This window comes from Pholis gunnellus (genome assembly GCF_910591455.1).
Source record: "Pholis gunnellus genome assembly, chromosome: 12".
Classification (NCBI taxonomy): domain Eukaryota; kingdom Metazoa; phylum Chordata; class Actinopteri; order Perciformes; family Pholidae; genus Pholis; species Pholis gunnellus.
This window is the reverse complement of record NC_136539.1, coordinates 16053527-16074945: the sequence shown is the minus strand read 5'-3', so window position 1 is coordinate 16074945 and position 21419 is coordinate 16053527. Positions and strand designations below refer to the sequence as shown.

Genomic DNA, 21419 nt, shown 5'->3' with positions numbered 1-21419 from the left:
TTTTAATGAAGATCATTGCTCTGTGATCATGCTAATGATGCTTATTTGGTGTAGAAACTTCAACCACTAGTTGATTTGGTCTCCCTGTCCCTTTTTTGTCCATGTCTCACAGGTATCCATTGGCTTTTGTTGCAGCTAAGCTGGCTTTGGGTATCCCCCTACCAGAGATCAGGAACGCTGTATCGGAGAAGACCACCGCCTGCTTTGAACCCAGTCTAGACTACATCGTCACCAAGATCCCCCGCTGGGACCTGGACCGCTTTCAGGGCATGTCCCATGAAATAGGCAGTGCCATGAAGAGTGTCGGAGAGGTGGGGGGGAAGATCCACGGATAAACACTCATTCGCTCATTGTCTCACTCACGGATCCACTTGTTAATTCACTATGCTCACACACACACACACACACACACACACACACACACACACACACACACACACACACACACACACACACACACACACACACACACACACACACACACACACACACACACACACACACACACACACACACACACACACGCACACATTATTTAGTGATGTATTTCCCTCTTCTGGATTCAGGTGATGGCAGTTGGCCGAACCTTTGAGGAGAGTGTGCAGAAGGCCCTGAGGATGTGTCATCCATCAGTGGATGGCTTTGTGCCCCGGCTGCCACTCAAGAAAGCCTGGTCTGACACTCAGGACCTGCAACAGGAGCTGGCTGTGCCCTCCGTCACCCGCATCTTTTCCATCGCCAAGGTACACCAGTCTTTCATAACGTTAATAATGAACGACACTGACTACAGCTTTCTCATTAAAATCACATTTTGAACTTAAAAATGTTCATGAAAAAAACATGAAATGCAGAGCACAATGTGTCCCTGGCCTGTCTGCATGCCTAGATGTGAATGCCTAATTGTGTGGAAAATTAGTCTTTTTTTTTTTATTTAGTTAAATAGTTTCACAAGAACTATAATATTTGGAACACACATACTGCACTGTTTAGATAGTGTTTAATTATATAACTCAAATAGTGGGCTTTTCATGTGGGGGAGGATATCTGAAAGATGTTTTTGCTAAAACTGGTTTTGTGCTTTTTGCCTTATACAGTGCCGTTAGCCTCTCTGGTTGCTCATAGAATCAGATGAAGGTGAAACCGCACTTTCATGAGCGCATGAATCAAGACACAGGGTCAAGTTCCATCATTCAAACACAGACATTGCATGAACTATTGCAAGGTCCAAAACACTTACAGGTCCAGCACTTCAACATGCTTTTATCACCAGCTGAAAGAAGAGCAGAATGAGGTTGTCTGTGTCAAAGCCTCCAACTGTGTGAGCTTGGTGTCCTGACGGTGGAGATATATTTGTCCCCTTTGGATATGGAGTGAGGTCATTGAAGATGGTGACGGCATTATAGATCATTGATCCAATCAAACACCGGCTGTAAAGCCTTAAGGTGATCAGCACAGTTACAGTTACTCTTAGCTAATCTCTCTGTTGCCCACCAGTTTGGTTTTCAAACCTATATGCCTAATATCCAGACCAGTAGGGAAACAGATAACTCTATAAGACACACCCACCCCCCTGAACAGTTATTCAGGCATAAGTAGAAGATACTTGAGGAAGATAAATCCTTCAAATCATAAAACATTAGCATCTTTCTTTAACATTTATTTCACTGCAAGTTTTACTGCCGTGTAAAATCCTCCCACACTAACCTGGAATGATTCCTCTGCCATCTGCCAGAAATTTTTAGTTTGTTGTGAAGTGAAAACAAAGAAGAGTTGATGAACTGACAATCTAATGTCCGAAGGATAAAACATATTTACACGCTGCAGAACCTCTGTCATTTTGCACAGACTGGCTTCATATCAGTTTTTTCACAAAAGACTAATATTGGCAAAGTAAAATATTGTTCCTACAATATATTTGACATGAAGTTTAATCATGAGCAATTTATTAAAGAATCTGTTGAAATTTTGTGAAACCTTTGCTCTCGGAATGTTCCAATAAACGGCATTAATGATGAACTTAATGATGAATGTAACGCTGAGTCTGTTTCATGTCTCCTCCTTTAAGGCCCTTCACAGTGGTATGAGTGTTGATCAGATCCACGAGCTGACAGCCATAGACAAGTGGTTCCTGCACAAACTCAACAGGATAACGCAGCTGGAGCAGCACCTGGCAAACTTCAACAGGTAACTGTTTGTTACTTTTTGTTTTTCTGTTTGTGCTAGTCGATTCACTGGTTCAGCCTCACATCCCGCCCTCTATACGCCCACTTTCAACCATAAATGGTCAATGCAAAGCACCTTACGAATGCTGATGCATAGAAATGAGCCCGCTGAACGATTCTTCTTTTCGGCGAATCACGGCAACTACAAGGAAGAGGAAGAACACTCGTTCCCTCCTAGCTCTTCCATTAACGCAGTACTAAATAACACAAATAACACTGCTGGTTTATATAGAATATATAAGTGCAAAGTAACTTGTGATTTGAGGTGACATTACATGTGTCAGAGGCATCTTTATATACCTGTAAAGATGCCCCTCACATTTCATTTCTACAGTCCGGCTTCAATTCACCGCCTCACAATCTGCGTCGCCAATTCCCCGTGTTTCCAAAATGTTCGTATGCATGGGTTCAGAGTTTCCGTACAGGTGCGCACATTCTCCCGTCAACTTCGTTTTTATAGATCACAACTTTTGCATGGCAGGTGGTGTACGCCTGTTTCAGGCCCCGTTTTGTGCTTACTCGAAGGTTATAGATTAAACTCCTGATCTTCGAGATGCTCCCGAGTTGATAAAAACATGTCTGAACAGCGTTTTGTAATTTGTTTTTCAAAAGAAAGATCAAATGTTACACCCAGGTTTCTGACTGAAGAGTACAAGCTTGTTCTGTTAATAGGGGTTGACTTTGGGGGGCCCGAAGATAATTATTTCCAATTTATTTTGATTTAGGTGGGAAGGCTTTGGGACATCCAGCACTTAATATCTGACGGGATAAAAGATGATTAAAATTGCCTTCTTCGCCTTTTTTAATGGGACATAGATATGTGTCATCTACAGAATGACAATGAGCCAAGGACGGAGCCTTGGGGAACCCCACAGGTCAGAGGGGCCACTGAAGAGTAGACATTAGCCATGGCTACTGAGAGACTCGTTTTATAAATAACAATGAAACCATTTTAGGTCAGTGTCACTGGAGATCCAGTTATCCACGGTGTCAAAAACACTACTTTTACAGATTTGTGATAGGTAGACATTTGTTCTTTCATAGTTTGGTATAAAACCATCAGGCAGTGCTTTATCTATTTTCCTTCTGCTTGTTTGCATTTCTCTGGTGTAGTTATTAACCACGAGCCAAGTACTGCTTTAAGTATTGTGAAACTTTGTTGGTATTGTTATGTAGACATATTTGGTTTAAGGTTATTGTCTATGTGTAGATGCAGTTGTAAAGGCCTCATAAAAATCTGTCAGCAGAGTTTACATCGAGCACAAGAGAAGAAAAATAAGTAGCCACTGTGGGAGTAGGAGATGGAAGGAAGGACTTAAAAATAATGGCTTTTGTGAACGTACACACAAGATTTAATGATGATAATATACTGTGTGTGTGTCCCTATGTGAATGTATACATAGGGTTGTGTAGATGGTGCTGGGACATTCTCAAGAACTAGAGTAAAAGTTACACTTACTCTCTGACTCTCTCCTTTACTTTGATGGTTGAAAATATCTAGTCAAGTGGAACTATCTGCTCCAAAATACAGTCCATCCATCCATAAGGTTGCAGTCTATTGCACCACAGGTAGACTCATGGATTATAATTTTATGAAATATATTCCTAGTTCCCAAGCCGTCTGTCACTGTATCGTATATATTCATCACCTGGTTATCCGTCCCATTATTTCTGCCCTAGACTTGGTTTGCAGGTTAGTGTTGACATTTAGCTACAGACGATTAATTACATATTGTCTGACCACAACACATTCAAACCTGCAGGGAAATTCTATTCTTACTTTTTGTTTTAAATTTATAAATTCTGTTTTAATAATTTGAATACTCAGAAAGAAAAGACAACTAACAGAATAAACAATCCACATAATGAATATTTTTGCAGCTGGCAAATTATGCCCATCATTTATAGTTCTCTCTAGAAATGATGAAATATTCTTAAATAGTAAAATGTTGGTCCTCAAAATGAGATGGACTACAGTCTCTCCGCAGCTCTCTTTCCCTGTGGTCTCGACTGCCTCTCTCTCACTTTCTGCCCTCGGGCTCTTACCTGGACAGCCTCTGTGGATGCTCCTGGCTCAGCCACAGGTTACCTGCTGCTTCCTTCTGACTCTGCTGTTTAATAATGAATGACTGGATGTCTGGTGGGCGCCCAGCGCAACACGCTGACACATGGAGGGCTGTTGTAGTCTCCTCTGCCTCTGAAGCAGGGGACGCTGGGATGGACACACCACAATAGGCTGCTGTGAGACTGATGGAGCGTAGAGCTGAGCACTCTTATACACACACACACACCGTGTGCGCGTGTGTGTGCGTGTGTGCTGGATCTTCTATTGCTGTAGTTGGACTGAAGGATATTTATTGATGAAGATGAAAAACATCCTTTAGAGTGAGGGCATTTTATTCTTCTTCGTTTGTACAAGAGTCACACGTACTGTTAAAAGTTCTTTGTAGTTAGAACTAACTAAATAACGACCAGTTATTTGAAATAAGATTTCCACACTGATGATGCATATCTTAATTTCAAACAACTAATGATTTGTCCTGTCATACATGTGATTAATATTGATATTTATAACATTACAAATGTGAAAACATTTGTTTTTGTCAGCAAAAAGATGAGGTTTAAGGAAAATCTACTGTGTAGTGTGACTAGTATTGTTATGGCCACACAATGCCTTTCAAAGAGTACATTTTTGTGTTAGCACTGCAACAATTATTGTCATTCATTCCATTATCACATGTTAAGGGAATGAAATGATAAAGAAAATTGTAAAAAAGTCAGTTTCCTGAAGGCCAAGACGACTTCTTCAGAAGTCCAAAACTCAAAGATGTTCAATTTACAAAATCAGGAAAAGCTGCAAATCCTCTCATTGCTGGAACCAATGTTTCTACTTGAAAAATGACTGAAACCATATTGGTTTATCAAATTAAATACTAGACCAATATTTAACTTATTCCTGATATTCTGCATTGACATTTTGCTTTAGAATACGGTTTGTCATCATATGCAGATACAATAAAAATCAGATTTGTGTTTTTATGTCTATACAACTTGATCAGAGATAATTAGGTACATAGCCCTGTGCTTGACATGAATTACAAATAATAGACTTACTCAGTGTATAAAGACAGCAAATATACAACACACAAAAGTGTCATTATAGTACTTTGAAGGCTCATGCTTGATTAAGTGGCACAGTAATTGAAAAGTATGAAAATAAAGAAATTAGTTACCATTTTTTAATTAGTGTGTTTTTGAAACCACTCATGGTCTGTGTGTTATTTGCGTGTGAGGGCATACGTACGTACGTTTATGCCATGCAAAGGATTTCCCTCTTGCGTTAAACTGCTCTCTCTGAGAGGATAATTGCACACAAGACAACGGAGCTCACTGATCAAATGTCTTTCCTTCCTGTGGTTCTCAGCTGCTCTCTGCTTTCATTGTGTGCTGGGTTTGCTATTTCTCAGCCCGGCCATGTGCAGTGGGAGTTAAAACACATTTGACATTTCCAATATTGTTATGCTACAAGGTCATAAATAATTCAGATAAGGAGGAGAGCGAGCGTGTTGTGGTTTACCAGAAATAAGAATCCCTTTTGTTCTTCTGTGACATTATAGGAAATACGCTTGTTGCTTTCTTAGTGGGAGTTACATGAGGAGATCGATATCAATTTCATCATTCAGTCATGTGTTTGGTTTAACTTGGTATGCTAACAGAAATCAAAGGGAGACGGTTTCCGCCTTCCACTAACTCTATAACTGTAAGTGTGGTTTTAATAAGCAGCGTATGTACTGTAACTGCACCACCATCTCACATGTCCTGTCCTCACTGTGAAGTTGCTTACTTTAAACACTTTTCTGACTCTGAGCAAAACCCAGCTGACTTTTGGATGTTTTGTGGGCTAGCTTTCAAGAAAACAAGATACCACATGTGACCCATTGGTATGCTAAGCTAAGATTAACATTTCCTGGACAAATCACAATAATCAATGCCCAACGACTCGCTCCTGGCGTGCATTAAACTTTTAAGCTTAAGAGATGATTGACACTCTGGAAACTTCTACTTTGTAGTTGACAGTGTGGTACCAGAATGTATCAAACAGTACATCTTGCACTTTTCTTTTGGCATAAAGGGAGAATTGGTCAGGGCAGAAAATGTCAAAGACCACTATTGTGCCAATGCAAATGGAGTGTAATGTTTTTGGAAGTTATCCTGAACCTTTTTATTTATTTTTTTAAGTCCTTTTTAAAAAATCTTGTGGGCAAAGTATGGGGTTGTGAAGGATTTAGCGAAAAAGCTGTATGATTCCCATTATTTATTGTCTTTTCCTACAGTTTCACAGTACCCGAGGTGCTTCTGCTGAAGGCCAAGCAGGATGGCTTCTCAGACCGGCAGGTTGGTCAGATACTCGGCTCCAGTGAGGGAGAAGCCAGAGAGCTGAGGCTCACTCACGGCATCAAACCCTGGGTCAAACAGGTGAGCATCACTGGGCTGCTTCTTTAGAGCCTCCAGCATAGGTCAGATGATAATGATAGTAATAATAAACTTTGTTCATTTTGTTTAAATTCAATGTAAAATTTGTATAGCAGCTTTCATACACGAAATGCAGCAGAAAGTACTTTACTATAAAGGAAAATGTACATTGAATGAACCTAAAAACAGGGATGGAATAGTTAATGTAAAATATGATGGATAATAAAACGCACTTGATTAAATAAGATGAAAAAAACTACAATATTAAGTACACAAAATAAGATTGAATAGAATAAGATGAAAAATAAAAGAATAATAAAATCTCAGTATACATGAATAAACACTGCAGCAGCTCAATCACTTCTACCCTGTTACTTTGTTGTGGAGGTAATTTGAGTTTGAGACTTATTAAATGTGAAATCAGAAACTCTGATGTCTTGTGCAGAATTTATTTCGGAGGCCAGAAGCAAAATAAGATCCTTCCAATTTCCCGACTGACGCAAAGTCACTGCAGCTCTCGATTACACCAAATTAGCATTTTTCAACCATAAGATGGACTGAGATAACAGACCCTGCCTGATCAATACATAGACACGTACACAGACCGGTTTGCCTTGGCCACAAATGTAAATGAGGGGAGTATGAAAAGATGTAGGGGGCATAGAGGTTAAAGCTATCATGGACTGTATTTCCACAGTATTGAAGTGTTTAGTCCAGAGTTTAATTCCTGATTCACGGGTCAAAACATGCAAAACTTAGGAAGTAATATGAACACAATATATCAGCACTGAAAAAAATAAGTCTTTATTTTTATCCACAATTTATTGATTGACCAAAACTATAGCTTTGACACAACAGAGTTCAACAGCAATATCCATCACAAGTAATAGTTCTGCATTCAAACATTTTGCAAACTGAATATACAGAAGAATGAATGGCTATATGTACCAAACCTATTGAAAATAAATGTACTCATTATGTGTCAAATTGAAGGTCTTGGTTGGTCGGGGTCTTCTATACATCTAACCCATTTGAACCTTTTCTTTCTCTGATCCCTGTCCTCAGATTGACACCTTGGCAGCAGAGTATCCGGCCATGACCAACTACCTGTATTGTACCTATCATGGTCAGGTATGGACTCTTAACAGAGAATGCATATTAAAGTACCATTATGATATTCATTATTTAGCCAGTCCAAATGATTGAAAATACATTTAAATTTCAATTTGTTATGAAAAATATAAATTGTAAGATGGCTGTTTTTGCTGTGCTATAGACTTATTGATGTCCACAAGAGTACATTGTCAACAATGTTTTTATCCAATCCAAAAGGAGAATGATCTGGACTTTGAAGACAAGGGCATTATGGTTCTTGGTTGTGGGCCCTATCACATTGGTGAGCTCAACAACAAGCTTTCATACCATTTTCATTTCCAAGCTTTGCTGATTATATTAATATGCAGTTTGATATTTGTTATGCTGACTTGGTGAACTTCCGTTTATGGCCAACAATCTCAAATGTGTCAAACCGTTTGATCCACCAGGGAGCAGTGTTGAGTTCGACTGGTGTGCGGTGTCGAGCATCAGAGCTTTGAGGCGGATGGGTAAGAAGACGGTGGTGGTGAACCACAACCCTGAGACGGTCAGCACCGACTTCGACGAATGTGACCGCCTCTACTTCGAGGAGTTGACCCTGGAACGCATCCTTGACATCTCCCAACAGGAGGTTCGGACACACATGCAAACAAAATATACAAATGACCTCTATGCCCCTTCATTTTTTTTATCATGGAATATAAAGTTGTATTGGTAGGTGATGGAATTCAACTCTCCACTGAAAACCCCAAACACTACAACTACCATTGATGTACCACTGATATTATCAATGATCTACACCCACTTACATGATCCTGTTCTGGGTTGCTGGGCCTATCCCAGCATGCATTAGGAGAGATGCAGGGCACTCTGGACAGGTCTCCAATCTATCAAAAGGTTATATCAGTGCTAATAACTACTAATATATTCATGTGTATTGAGTGGAATCTGGTTGAAATATTGCATTGCAATCAATGTACGACCTCCCCTAGGCAAAGAGTAGTAATGATCAATTACAGAATACATATATAATAAACTAAATCAATTGTCAACGTATTCAGAAACACAAGTCTAATTTAAATAAAAAAGTGATATTTGCCAAATATCTCCGTCGGGTAAATGTATGTGTCTAAGACTCACAGCATGCGTGCACATTGACTTGTTTTCAAGTGACTGTACTGCTCAAGAGTAATTATTTAGAAATAAAACATTAGCAGCGTGACTGACTTATTATCACGTAGTTTCCCCAGAGCAAATGAGCAAATTAAAAAAAAAACCTTTATGTTGATTCATATTTATAATATATGAACGTGTTAAGCATGCAGCATTTTCCGCCTTATCCTCCTCATTGTTGTTGGCCATTTAAAGCCGCCAAACCAAAAACCCCTCTCACTCTCTGGGAAATGAGTCCTAATTGGGACACTTATTATGCAGCGCTATCTGCTCACCTACGGTGAGTTGGTTTTTCAAGGTTTGCTGACCTCTCTGTAACTCTCGGTACCTGTGGTTGTGCCTTCTGAAATGTTTTATGGATAACTCGGTTCTTAGGTGGTGATTTCAAATCACTGTGAGGCTTTTGGGTTGTTTTATGAGGTTCATTTGAACAAAAAAAGCCTCCTGCATACTTAATTATGACTAACTTACCTTCAAAGATGTGTTTCAATATAGTAGATTTCTAGCAAAATTACCAATTGTAGTGATTATCGTTTGAGTTATATGAAACTTGCCATTAGCCTACTAAGACCTATATGGAAAATAATTTTAATTAAGCAGTGATTTGACATACATGGCGATGCTTGATACATTAGCATGTTCATAATGTGTAATTCCCATCTTATTGCCCAAAGCTACTGTTTAGTATGCGTGGACCAAAGTCTCTCAAGGGCATGAATAGCTGCTATTTCCCCTGCTACTTTCTATGTATATGTTTATTAATATTTGTGTGTTTGCGTACTTATATCCTCCGACTTTCCCTTGCGGAGGCATTGTAATCCACTTAAAGTCGCGACGGGGTCAGAGTGTGATTAAGTGTTTGTTTGTTCAGGGCGATAGCATTACCGTCAATCCATCTCTCGCTGCTACGGTCCCCTCTTGCTTTCTGTGCGTGTATGTGTGTGATAAATACGGCATTAGAGCGTGGAGATAAACCCTGGACAGGAACAGGAGAGCAGGCCCATGAATAATGAAGAGATACAACCTGGCATTGCCATGGAAACAGCATCCCCCCTGGATCAGCTAGACAAGAAAAGGGGCTTCATGCTGTTATTAAAGGAGCGCACATACTTCTTCTCACACAGACACACATACACTGTCCCTAGTGATAACTAAACCCATGGAACGACCAAGATCAACAGTTCTTGTTTGTCTCATATTTTCTCCATGTGATCAGTGGCCAGAATAATTGGAAGCGGCCGCAGGTTTCAGACCGTTAATCTTGGCTGATAGGCCTGTGGAGGTCCCAGACTTGACCGAGTATCTTTGCTTCCACTTCTTATTCTTTTATTCTACCTGCTGTTTTTATCCCGTCTCTATCTCACACGTTCTTCCCTTTCCATCGCCTCCTCGCCAGGGTTGCTCTGGCAGCATTGTGTCAGTCGGAGGCCAGATCCCCAACAACCTCGCTGTCCCGTTGCATCTCAATGGGGTGAATATTCTGGGGACGAGCCCCCTGCAGATCGACCGCGCTGAGGAACGCTCCATCTTCTCAAGTATACTCGATGACCTCGGGGTGGCCCAAGCCCCATGGATGGCCGTCAGCTCCCTGGTGAGAAATAAATAATGGATGTGTTATAGCATGCTATGTTGGGATATGTGTTGTGACCATATGCTGAGGAAGAAGAAAGGGACGTGAGTATTTTGGAATGGGACCTGAGCACACAGGAGCCTCTGAGTGTCATAGTATTACTCTTGCTCTTAAGATAATACTCCAGTAAGCTCAGTTACTTTGACCGCTCGTGTCTTTTGGCAAAAAACTGTAAAAGGATGACTTCCCACCAGAACACGAGTTAGCAGATGAGGTAAGCTCAGGGTGTTCAAGTTAGTTCAGGCAAATGAGGTTTGTTCCCATGTAGGTAATGTTTTATTTTCAAATTTACATTTGTGTACATTCAGATACTTTTAGTCTAATAATTGCATTTTACAGAGAAATGTATAAAAAAAAAAAAAAACATTTTATGCCAAATTTCTGCCCTTATAGTTCCAGTCAAACTAAAATATCAACAGTATATTGAACCACCAAGAATACAATCGTGCTAAACTGTCTCCTGACGGTATCATCATATCCTTAACAATTTAAAGTCCCAACACAGACTGTTTCCCAGTGCATGTTTTGGGGCGGAAAAGTAGTCTTTTTCTAGTTTATCATATTTGATAAATATTTGACCACTATACATCCACGCCAAACGCACACAATAGTATCTTTAGTTACAGCCCTACAACGTCAAACCTTTCCCTACAGACAAACTGGTAGAACTTTCTTCCTCTTAAGGGCATTGTGCCCCCAACTTACTGTCTTGTTTAGCACTTTTCTTGTGTTTGGCCCTCTCAACCAGCTGTCTGCTACATCAGACCGAAGCGCTGGCAGGCCCCTCTGTGGAACACGTGGAGCACTGGATTGTGTCAGCCGTCAGAGCTGAAATATGTCTCTTCCATTACCGTTGTATTCAGTTACCACTGAGGAGCGATTATCTGTTACAAACAGATAAAGTTCTGTGTCTCTCCAGAGTCTACCTACATATTCTATTTCCCTGCCGAGCTCGAAGAAACAGTTTGTTTTTATTGGGCTGAAATAACTCCAGTAGAGCCGTGGGGGGATGGTTCTCTGGGAGGCGATTTCGTGTTTGTTAATGGTATCCCACCTGGCGAGTGAACAGTGGATAATGATAGCGAGAAAGAGGCTAGACCTGCGAGATGGATAAGGGGGAGAGAGAGAGCGATGATGGTAATGGGGATGATGAGGAGGAGAGGGTCCTCTCACTGCTAGACTCCTTCCACGACTCGTACTCTTTCTTCTCTCATTCGTTATGTGAACTGAAAGGAAGAAAAGAAAATCTGAAGGGAGTTGACTTGAAGCCCCACGCTCCGGCTGTTATTTGAGCACTTATACGCTCTCAGTTCTTGGCTGACATGAGTACACCTTTCCTTCTAGAAACCTGTAAAATGTGTGCAGTTGGATTTAAATTGGACTTTCTGTACGAGAGGGTTTGTTACAAGAACAAGTGCAAACACACACACCCTTGATTTGATATTGATTCTTTGTTTTGTCTCAAGTGACTTTAATCATGCAATGTTCTAACATTATATGAATTCACTGATGATAAATACACAGTTGCATAAAGATTGAAGAAACTAAACAAAGCTCAGGTTAAAGACTGGTGATGGCCATAGATCAACCAAATGTGTCTTTATTTGTTCCTAGCCTATTATTTTACTGCATGCTTTGTTTTTCAAGAATTACTTTTTTTTTGTTGAGCTACAGGTGGTTTGTTACTACTTTTTTGTTTTTTAGAATGTTATTTCTTTTGTTTGCCTAAAAAATGATTTCTACATTAGTGACTGTAAGTCTTGGAGCAATCACACACGTGTACTTTTCAAACCTCCCCCATTTCTTTCTACAGTTAGAACTTCTTCTTTCTTTGTCCCGTGTTTCCTTGTATATTTTAATTGATAACTGCAAAATCTTTGTTTAACCTTAAACGTATTAAGTTGCTCCAAATTGTGACAAATGAAGCTTACAACATCTGCTGTGCTTTTCTCTCCCTTCACAGGAAGATGCCATCAACTTCGCCGACCAAGTGGGCTATCCCTGTCTGCTGCGGCCCTCCTATGTTCTCAGGTACATTTAAAGACACGTCAGCCAACATACTTTGAATTTGCTGTGGATTTGATTAGCGTACATGTTTCAGGAGGCTCCTAATCAGGACTGCAGTGGCTAGCCAGTGTATTAAGCAATACAGGGAAGAAGACAGTGTTTGCCTGGTTGGCTGAGTTATGTAAGAAAAAAACCCACTTGACTCTCTTAATAGCTAATTCACAGACTTATTGCTAACTGAGTAAAATACAATTTTAGTTATGATTAATGAACTTTACTACAATTACAGCCCATTCGGTCTTGTAGTGACACTTTTGTCCAGCAGATGTCGTGATGAGACCCTGTATTCAGAAGGGCTTTGGCACTGAGCACAAACTTGTGTTTAAGGGAGTTTTGGACTTTATATTGTTTTACATGCAAGCCGTACTGTTGGTTTTGAAAGTGATTCTCTCTGTGCTTGATAAGCACCGAGTGTCATGCACTAGGTCACATTAAACCAAATTTCAAAGTCATTTAATTCAGCAAAATGATAGCCACCAGTATTTAATATTCCCACTTGACCTCAATGTAGCAATAATACCATTTATAATATAGAGTTTATAAATAACACATATTTGTTAACATTTGCAATTTAAATTTCTTCCAACTACTATATGTTGACCTCTGTCGGATTCTGTTGATTAGAAAGATGAGCCTCTCCTTTCCCCTCTCCTCTCCTCTCCTCCTTTCCTCTCCTCTCCTCCTTTCCTCTCCTCTCAGCATTAGCGTAGGGTGAACTCCCTCTGATCCTCTCCCATCCCCGAAGCGTTTTCACTCTTTCCACTTGACATACTTGTTAATGGTTTTTGAATGTTCTTCTCAGCCTCAGTACATATGCACAAACTCACACATTTCCACACCAAACACTCCTTGTCAGATTCATGCGTCATATTTTTATAACAGTAAAACACACACACACACACACACACACACACACACACACACACACACACACACACACACACACACACACACACACACACACACCAAGACTCACAAAGTTTGAAGTATTTGGCCCTAAAATACATTCACGTCATACATGATCTATATCTTACATCATGCCTTTTGGTTCTCTAAATGTATATCATATAAAGTATATTTGCGGTGAAGTGCCGACACTGCTAGATATGGCTGTAGAATGATATGCACAAGCAATCAGACGGATAAAATGTCAAAACCACACACTAGTTTGAAAACTAAGCAACTTCTTTACAAGTAAAAGGGTTTCCAAAATGTCTATCCATAGCTTAAACATTTGTCTAATTTCTTCACTTTACAAGTGCTATGGAAAATTAAAATGCGAATTATTTCTTAGGAATTGCTATATGTGTGAAAGCAAGCCTTTGTGGGTGAGAAATGTTCCAATCTGACTTTAGTAACAACCCCAAGCATGAAACTGCCTCATTCACTTTTATAAAAATCCATCAAGTCATTGCTTTAGAATTGTCGTAACTGTTGAATTTTCCTTCACGCTGGATTTGTTTAGGTGTTGGGTATGTGTGGGGTTGAATTGGAAACATAATTTGGTGGTGAACAAATGTGTTTGACCATTGAGACAGACCAAAAAATGACGTGTACTCCATTGCTTTTCATTTTAAAATACTTTGACCATTGGCCGTATCATTGGCGATAGCAATGCAAACATAAACCAAAGATTACTCCCAATCCTACTCACTCCAATTTTAGATCCAGTGTTTGATTTGCAGTTCCTTTAAACTTTGCCCTCGTTTTGCAGACCACAGAGTTGTTGTTTCATAAAAGTGGTCAGTCTAATTGAACATAAGACAAGTCATTTTTGTTCGGTGATTTCCAAAAGTCATTACTTGTCGTCGTCCATTGGCCTGAAAATATAACCGTGACCATTTTGAGGCAAACAAGATTAACACAGTTAAGTTGTGTTGTAATACCATCACTACAATCAACACCACAAACGCTGTCGCTCCTCCTGCTAAACTAGTATAAGCCGAACGGATTGAGTAGAAACATATTTCTGTATAATAATTATATTCTTATTCAAGGCTTTCCATAGAGTGCCGACTCATTTTTGTCAAGGATCAGCACCGGGTCAACATAAAAACTTTATTTTACTCTTTATAATAGCACATGCGGAATTGCATAAATATCTAATGATCGAATTGATTTGACAATTCAGAGAACAGTCGTACAGAAACTAGGTGGCATCTGAGTCGAGGATGCATGAATGTAAATGCATTTTCAATCAGTATTAATTTTGGGGGTTGGACATATGTCTGCCACTGAGCAACAAACGGCTAAGGAATAAAGATCTGACCTAAGCCTGTGGCCTTTCTCTGTCCTGTTTCTATCACCCCTTCCTTTTTCAAACAGGAGGAAAGCCCGGCTAGCAACAACAACAACAACCACAACAAAACTAGCCTGAATCTATTGTTTTTTAATGACTACGTTCTGAACTCGTTTTCAAGAGCCTGGAGTGCTTTTCGACCTAAATAGCTGTTCTCTCGCTCTCTCTCTCTTTCTCTCTCTCATTCCTTAATTTGACTGTTTCTAAACCTTGTTCCCGATGGTAATAGTGATGCAACGGAGAAATAATGAGTGTTTTGAACGATCATTTGAAGCTTGTATGTTCTCCTGTTTGCTTCCTTCTCTTCCTCTCCTGTGGCCTATTGTTATCTCTCTCCCTTACTCTTCTTCTCACTCTCTCTTGTTCTCTCTCCTGCTTGTATCTCACCAGTGGCTCTGCAATGAATGTTGCGTACGGAGAAGACGAGATGAAACGCTTCCTGGAGGAGGCCTCTCAGGTGTCCCAGGTGAGAGCAGCGTTAACTCTGTGTGCATGCCTGCATGTGGGAGGGAGACCTTTTGACATCCTGACTTGTTTTGCATTAGCTGTTAGGACAAGCGATCACACTCTTTCTCGCACGCACTCTCAGACTCTTTCTCGTGTTGGATTCTCCCTCAGCTTTCAATTAACTGATGCTACCAGCTGTCGTGGCTGTTGGCTAGTATAGTGTCTGCATCTCTACTTCACTGAACCCCCAGGTGTTTATGGGGCACCTGGCCCCTCCAAGGGCCCCTGCCTGGGACTAGAGGCATGCCCACACGTGCCCATATCACACCTTCAAAGCACCAACACAAGCCTGTTAAAGGGACAGTTCACCCCAATACCCGTAGTGCTTTTTATCAATCTCGATTGTTCATACATGAAACTGCTCACAACAAGTTTTGAAACTGTGTTTTAGCACAAGCTCCGTGCTATTTAGTCCCATTATATTCGAGAGAAGGCTGACATCTCTACAGTTGATATTTCCAAGACTAGGCAACTCACCAAACAATCTAGATTTATAAATAGCACAACGGGTAAGATGATTTTTAATTTTGTGGTGAACTGTCCCTTTGTGATGGTGGTTTAATAGAGTAATACTGTCACACTCCACTATTACAACCTATTCACACAGTGAAGTCTTCAAGGTATTTGAATTGTGACGCATTGTTTTGCACATTAATTACTATAAATTGATGATAAATTGAACCTACTAGTTTTTTATATAAGGATGCTAATGTCCAATCAGATGAGCAGTGTAGGAATAGTAGGAGTTACCCTTGTTTAGGAGTGTGTTATTTCCCTTTTATTGATTGATGGAATAATCCTGCTGTCTTTCCTCCAGGAACATCCGGTGGTCATCACCAAGTTCATCTGCGGTGCCAGGGAGGTAGAGGTGGATGCTGTAGCCAAAGGTGGCAAGGTGAGACATTACTGACGTGTTGTCTTGTTACATGAGCTCTTGGGTTACAGCCATGGGAAACGACAATCTGTAGTCGGCTTTCATTAATATTGACACCCTGTTCGGCCATATTTTCATTCATAACAGTATCATTGTTATTTATCTCTGTAGCCTGGTATTTTTCAGTCCTCCATTACTTTTCAGTTTAAACGGAGAGGTAGGACAGATATTGAGCCCAGTAGATGAATAAAGTGGAAATAATCTCATTCATCTTCGGCGGAAAGACATTACAGCACAGACGGATTGGAAGAATGGAATACATTACAGCTAAAATGCAGGAAAGTGGTGATACTCATTTATTTGTTTCCTTTCTAGATTAGATCAGTTTAGGGAAGATTGAAATGATTCCCGTTCAACAAACTGTTTTCATATCTGATTGACATGCAACACAGATTTGTAATTTTCTTTGGCTTTATTTTTCAATATATGCTTCTGCTTAATTTATTCCACAGAATTATTAGTGCATTTCAAAATAAAGCACTAGAGTACAGTGTAATATCATAAAATTCAGAAAGTATTATGTATATTATAATATCATACACTATGTGCAGATTTTGACACTAGAAGGTTCTATTTAAATTCATCTGTTGATGGGGTAAAGTTTTTCCGCACTCCACTTAAATCTCAGTTAAAACGTGAATGTACAAGCATTATTTTGTGACATCACAACTAGAACGGCAGCCAATCGTGGTCCAGTACGCGTCGTACACAAGTAGAATTATTATACGTTAAAATGTGAAACCTCCAGGTCACAAACACTGATTATGCCCTTTTTAGTAAAGTAGGAGGCATCTTGTAGCCGGCAGTTAAACTTTTCAAATGAATAATATTTGCATATTAATAGATTCTGGGGTTTTTTCAATGGGGAGTAGGAGTCAAGGTAATAGGTTTTTTTGTGGGAAAACCATATTGGGCTTTATGTAACGAACACTATTTTGAAACGTCTCACGTCTGGAGGGGGTCTTCAAATTAATCTGCATATACTTCTTTCTCACATACTATTATGCGCGTTACATGTAAATCCACAGGTTACTCAGTATAAAGAGGCACACATGTGTATCTCAAAGACTGATTCCTGTACGTTAAAGGTTTACATGATCAGTCCCTTAACGGTAAGACGTTTTTTGAAAACAAATGTAACTATAATTGTTATTATTGTAGGTCGCTTTGGGAGATAGAGCCACCTAGGTACTTGTCCTTAATGGCCCGTTTGTTTTTCTATTGTTTAGGCTGTGGGAGTCATTTCAAGGGTGTTATTTGGAACGTGGGCAATCCCGTTGTATGGTAGATTTTCTCTCTACTACCCCTGAATACAGCCCCTTCTTTATCTTCAGTATCACATTAACAAGCTGTCCATTCATTGAATACCAAAAAGGCCTCATTATTCCGTGTGTGTGTGTGTGTGTGTGTGTGTGGAAAAGTCAGAGATAATACGTATTAATTACAGGCTCTATCTGAAGAGTGCTAATGAATGCTGTGGTTAGCAGCAGTTTAAATGAGCTAATGACACGGCAGCTCATTAACAGACACACGCACAGAGTTGCTTGGTGATACAAATCTCCTTTCCTGTGGGTTAAATGTTGGAAGTCATTCTTTTGACACCGCATATCCGCGTACATTGTTTCTTACATAGTCCTGCGTCAAAAAAATGCTTTGTCCTGAGCAGATTTTATTTTTTATTTTCTTTTTTATCTGCCATGACTGAATTTATTCTTTTTCTCCAAATGCTCACAGTTTTGGAGCTGGCTCACCATGTGTTGACAGTGGTACTGCATTTTAGGATCATATTTTGCACCGCGGCATACTGTAGGTATAAACACATCAAGTCTGGAGGCCGTCTGGCTCCAAGCCTGAAAAATTCTCATCAGAGAACAGACCGAGCCTGTTAAAGTTAGGTTGCCTTGAGTAGGGATTTCCGACGCTTTATTAGAGCTATGATCTGCATGCAAATGCTTTTGAGTGTTACATAATCGCTGTGTGTCTGTGTCCAGGTTCTGGCCCATGCCATAACGGAGCATGTTGAAGATGCTGGGGTACACTCAGGAGATGCCACCCTAATGCTACCAACCCAGTCTATTAGCCAGGGGGCACTAGAAAAGGTCAGTTCAGTCGTCCTCAGCATTCACACTCAAACCATACCAATGATACTATCACTTTTTTAATGACCCAATTGATATTGCCTGGAAAACCAGCTGTTTCACCCATATGCTGTGTGTATTTAAACCACAATGTACATTATGCAAAAGAAAATGCTCTACATTTGTGTGTATATAGAGATATTACGGTATGAAACTGTTTATGCCAGCCTTATAAATATTGTATCTGTGTATTCATTTTTCATCACTCTTAGGTCAAGATTGCCACTCGGAAAATTGCGCAGGCATTTGAAATTTCGGGGCCCTTTAACACTCAATTTCTGGTCAAAGGCAACGATGTCATGGTAGGTAATATTTCTCAGGCTACGACGAAATGATAGATCAGCATTTTCACACCTGGTTGCAGCAAATGCAATTCACTCGCAAATTGAAATCCCCTTGTGTTCAGAATTATTTGCGAAGTTTGATGGATTTTATGATCAGTGCTGTTTCCTTCAGTTTTGATGTTCCAGCTATAGCACACATACAGGAAATGTGCACGTTGGTGCATTTGTAATCTACGTATCCGCACTGATATGTGTGTTTATTTTTTGATTAGCCTTAATGGCTTTATTACTCTGCAAAAATAGGTATCTTTTAGCTTTTTTTGAAATGACTGTGTTGTGTACCCATTTAGGTGATAGAGTGTAATCTGCGAGCATCACGCTCCTTCCCCTTTGTGTCGAAAACAATCGGTGTGGACTTTATCAACGTGGCAACCAAAGTGATGGTGGGAGAGCCTATTGATGAGGCCAGCCTGCCCTCTCTGGAGAACCCGATCATACCTGTAGACTACGTTGGCATCAAGGTGAGAAAGGAAACTGAAATAACTGTTGTGAGCTGGAAACTGAGTGACTGGCTTTCCTGATTAATGGCTTTAACACAAGCATGTTATACAATGGTCTGCCCTTTGAAGTGCTTTTGTACCGGTGTAAGCAGGGCTTAGATGCAGCCATAAGTAGATAATAATCATGGCGGGCCTTTGACACAGTAGGGTTTGCACACACAAATCAATTATATTGTTCCTTTTATTCACTCATCACTGTCAAAAAGCAAAGGTGTAATTTAATAAAAATGATTCATGAATTCCATTTAGTTGCTTCAGTTTGAGGTCCTTGGTATTGCCTAATTTAAAAAGAATGGAGCTATCATCATTTGTGTTAAAAGGTTTTCTGCGGAAAAGAGTCTGGTCTCAAGTGGAACTACTTTCTCTGCTACATTTCTCAACTAGAAGTTAGACCCATGTCAGAGAGGGCTGTCGGGCTTTTCTATGCGTGTATGTTAAAACATTTGCTTCTGGCTTCAAGAACGTATTTGTTCTGATCTGATCTACTTTTTTTTTTTTGCGGTTGGTAATCGTATTCGTACCAGCACATAAAGACAGAGTACAAAAAAGTACATGGATCATTTGGCTAACATTTTTAGGTCAAACCCTTTATTGCTTTTCTAAACAGCACTCCAGTGTGTCGGCAGCACTTCACCAAACATAAAGATTCTTAACTCGGCTTTGAGTCCAGAAAAACTCTTAAACTATATATGTAAAAAATACTTGTGATTCATACGGTCCAAAATAAATTGTGTCGTCAAGCACAAGCGTTTTCTTTTTAGCCTTTCTAGTCTATAAAATGCCTCGATTGGTAAAATGCCTATATATTGTGTACAAGTAAGGTCCAAGGTAATGAACGGGGAAATCCTTTCAAACGTTATCCTGTGCTGCCTAGCCTGATGTCTGTTTCTGGACCAGACAGAACAAGAACTAACGAGACGTAAAAAGTAACACCGACTGGTGCCAGAGCACCGTTAAGCATTACTTTTTAACACGTCGCCCGTACTTTTTTCTGTTACTATAATGGCTACACCGGCCTCCCGTCGGTGTGCTAGAGGGGGAATGAGCAGTGCTGGTCAGTGGAGCAGGTTACAGTTCGTGGCACAGGTAGCCGCCGCATATGCCAGTAAGAATCGCAAGAGTATATTCAGTTTAACAGTGGAGGGGGATCTACAAGACTAAATTATAGCAGTGAGGTAGATGGCTTAGTGTGGACAGACATGGATGTATTAAGCAGACAGGGCAGACTGTTTGAACTAGCATTAGAAAGCTAATGATTCAGTCTCTGTGTGCAGCTGTCAACAAGCAGGCTGACGTGATCAATTCATGGCGTCCTTGTCAGCGTATGGCTAAATACAAAGTTGGTTCCAGTAATAGCAGCCGCCCTCATTATTATATAGTAAAAGGAAAAAGTACAGGCTGTCCCTGGTATATTGAGATTTAATTAAAAAAATTGTAAGGAAAAGAAAGTACATAATAAAGCCTTGGGGGGCCAGGTTTAAGAGGAACCGCTCATCAGGGTCGCTCTGAGGAGTAAAGTGAATACCACGAGGCAGGGATCATTTCATTGGTCAACGCTACACCTGGCTTTCTATTGGTTGGGGAATTTAGGGTTATTGCACAACAAAAGTCCCGAAGCAGAGGAAATATCCGACCAAACATGCAAACATACAGTTTGAGCAAAAATCCAAATGCAAGCAGGGCCTATTTGAGCATGAGGACAGGTTTTTTTTTTATGGAAAGCATTACAATATTTGAAGTGAAATCATTGGATCATGCTCTCAAATCAAAAGATAGTAAAAAAACAAAAAAAAAACAACTTATGTAAAAGTGACTTTAAAATGCTTTGAAGTCTCTATAACCATGTCTTTGAACTTCTGACAGCCTTATGTATTAATAATGATCGAACAATTAGCTCCTTTTATAAAGAGTCCTACATGTATGATATCTTAATAGGTACTGCAGGTTTCGCTAGTAAAGCTCCTATTGGATCACATAACAAAGACGGCAATTACTGCTCCATCCCTCTACCTAGGCACGATTAGGGGGGAGTAGTAT

General features: G+C 40.0%; 1 protein-coding gene across 1 annotated transcript in view; it reads left to right on the top strand.

Moving 5' to 3' along the window:
- Window positions 1-21419, top strand: part of cps1 (carbamoyl-phosphate synthase 1, mitochondrial) — a 44559-nt gene that overhangs the window by 12996 nt on the left and 10144 nt on the right. The window contains exons 19-32 of the mRNA XM_079170678.1: window positions 113-311; window positions 567-743; window positions 2066-2184; window positions 6557-6698; window positions 7761-7826; window positions 8028-8091; window positions 8240-8421; window positions 10360-10554; window positions 12557-12624; window positions 15350-15425; window positions 16284-16361; window positions 18392-18499; window positions 18751-18840; window positions 19173-19343. Coding sequence (XP_079026804.1) covers window positions 113-311; window positions 567-743; window positions 2066-2184; window positions 6557-6698; window positions 7761-7826; window positions 8028-8091; window positions 8240-8421; window positions 10360-10554; window positions 12557-12624; window positions 15350-15425; window positions 16284-16361; window positions 18392-18499; window positions 18751-18840; window positions 19173-19343 — 1735 coding nt within the window. The remainder of the gene's footprint in view (window positions 1-112; window positions 312-566; window positions 744-2065; window positions 2185-6556; window positions 6699-7760; window positions 7827-8027; window positions 8092-8239; window positions 8422-10359; window positions 10555-12556; window positions 12625-15349; window positions 15426-16283; window positions 16362-18391; window positions 18500-18750; window positions 18841-19172; window positions 19344-21419) is intronic.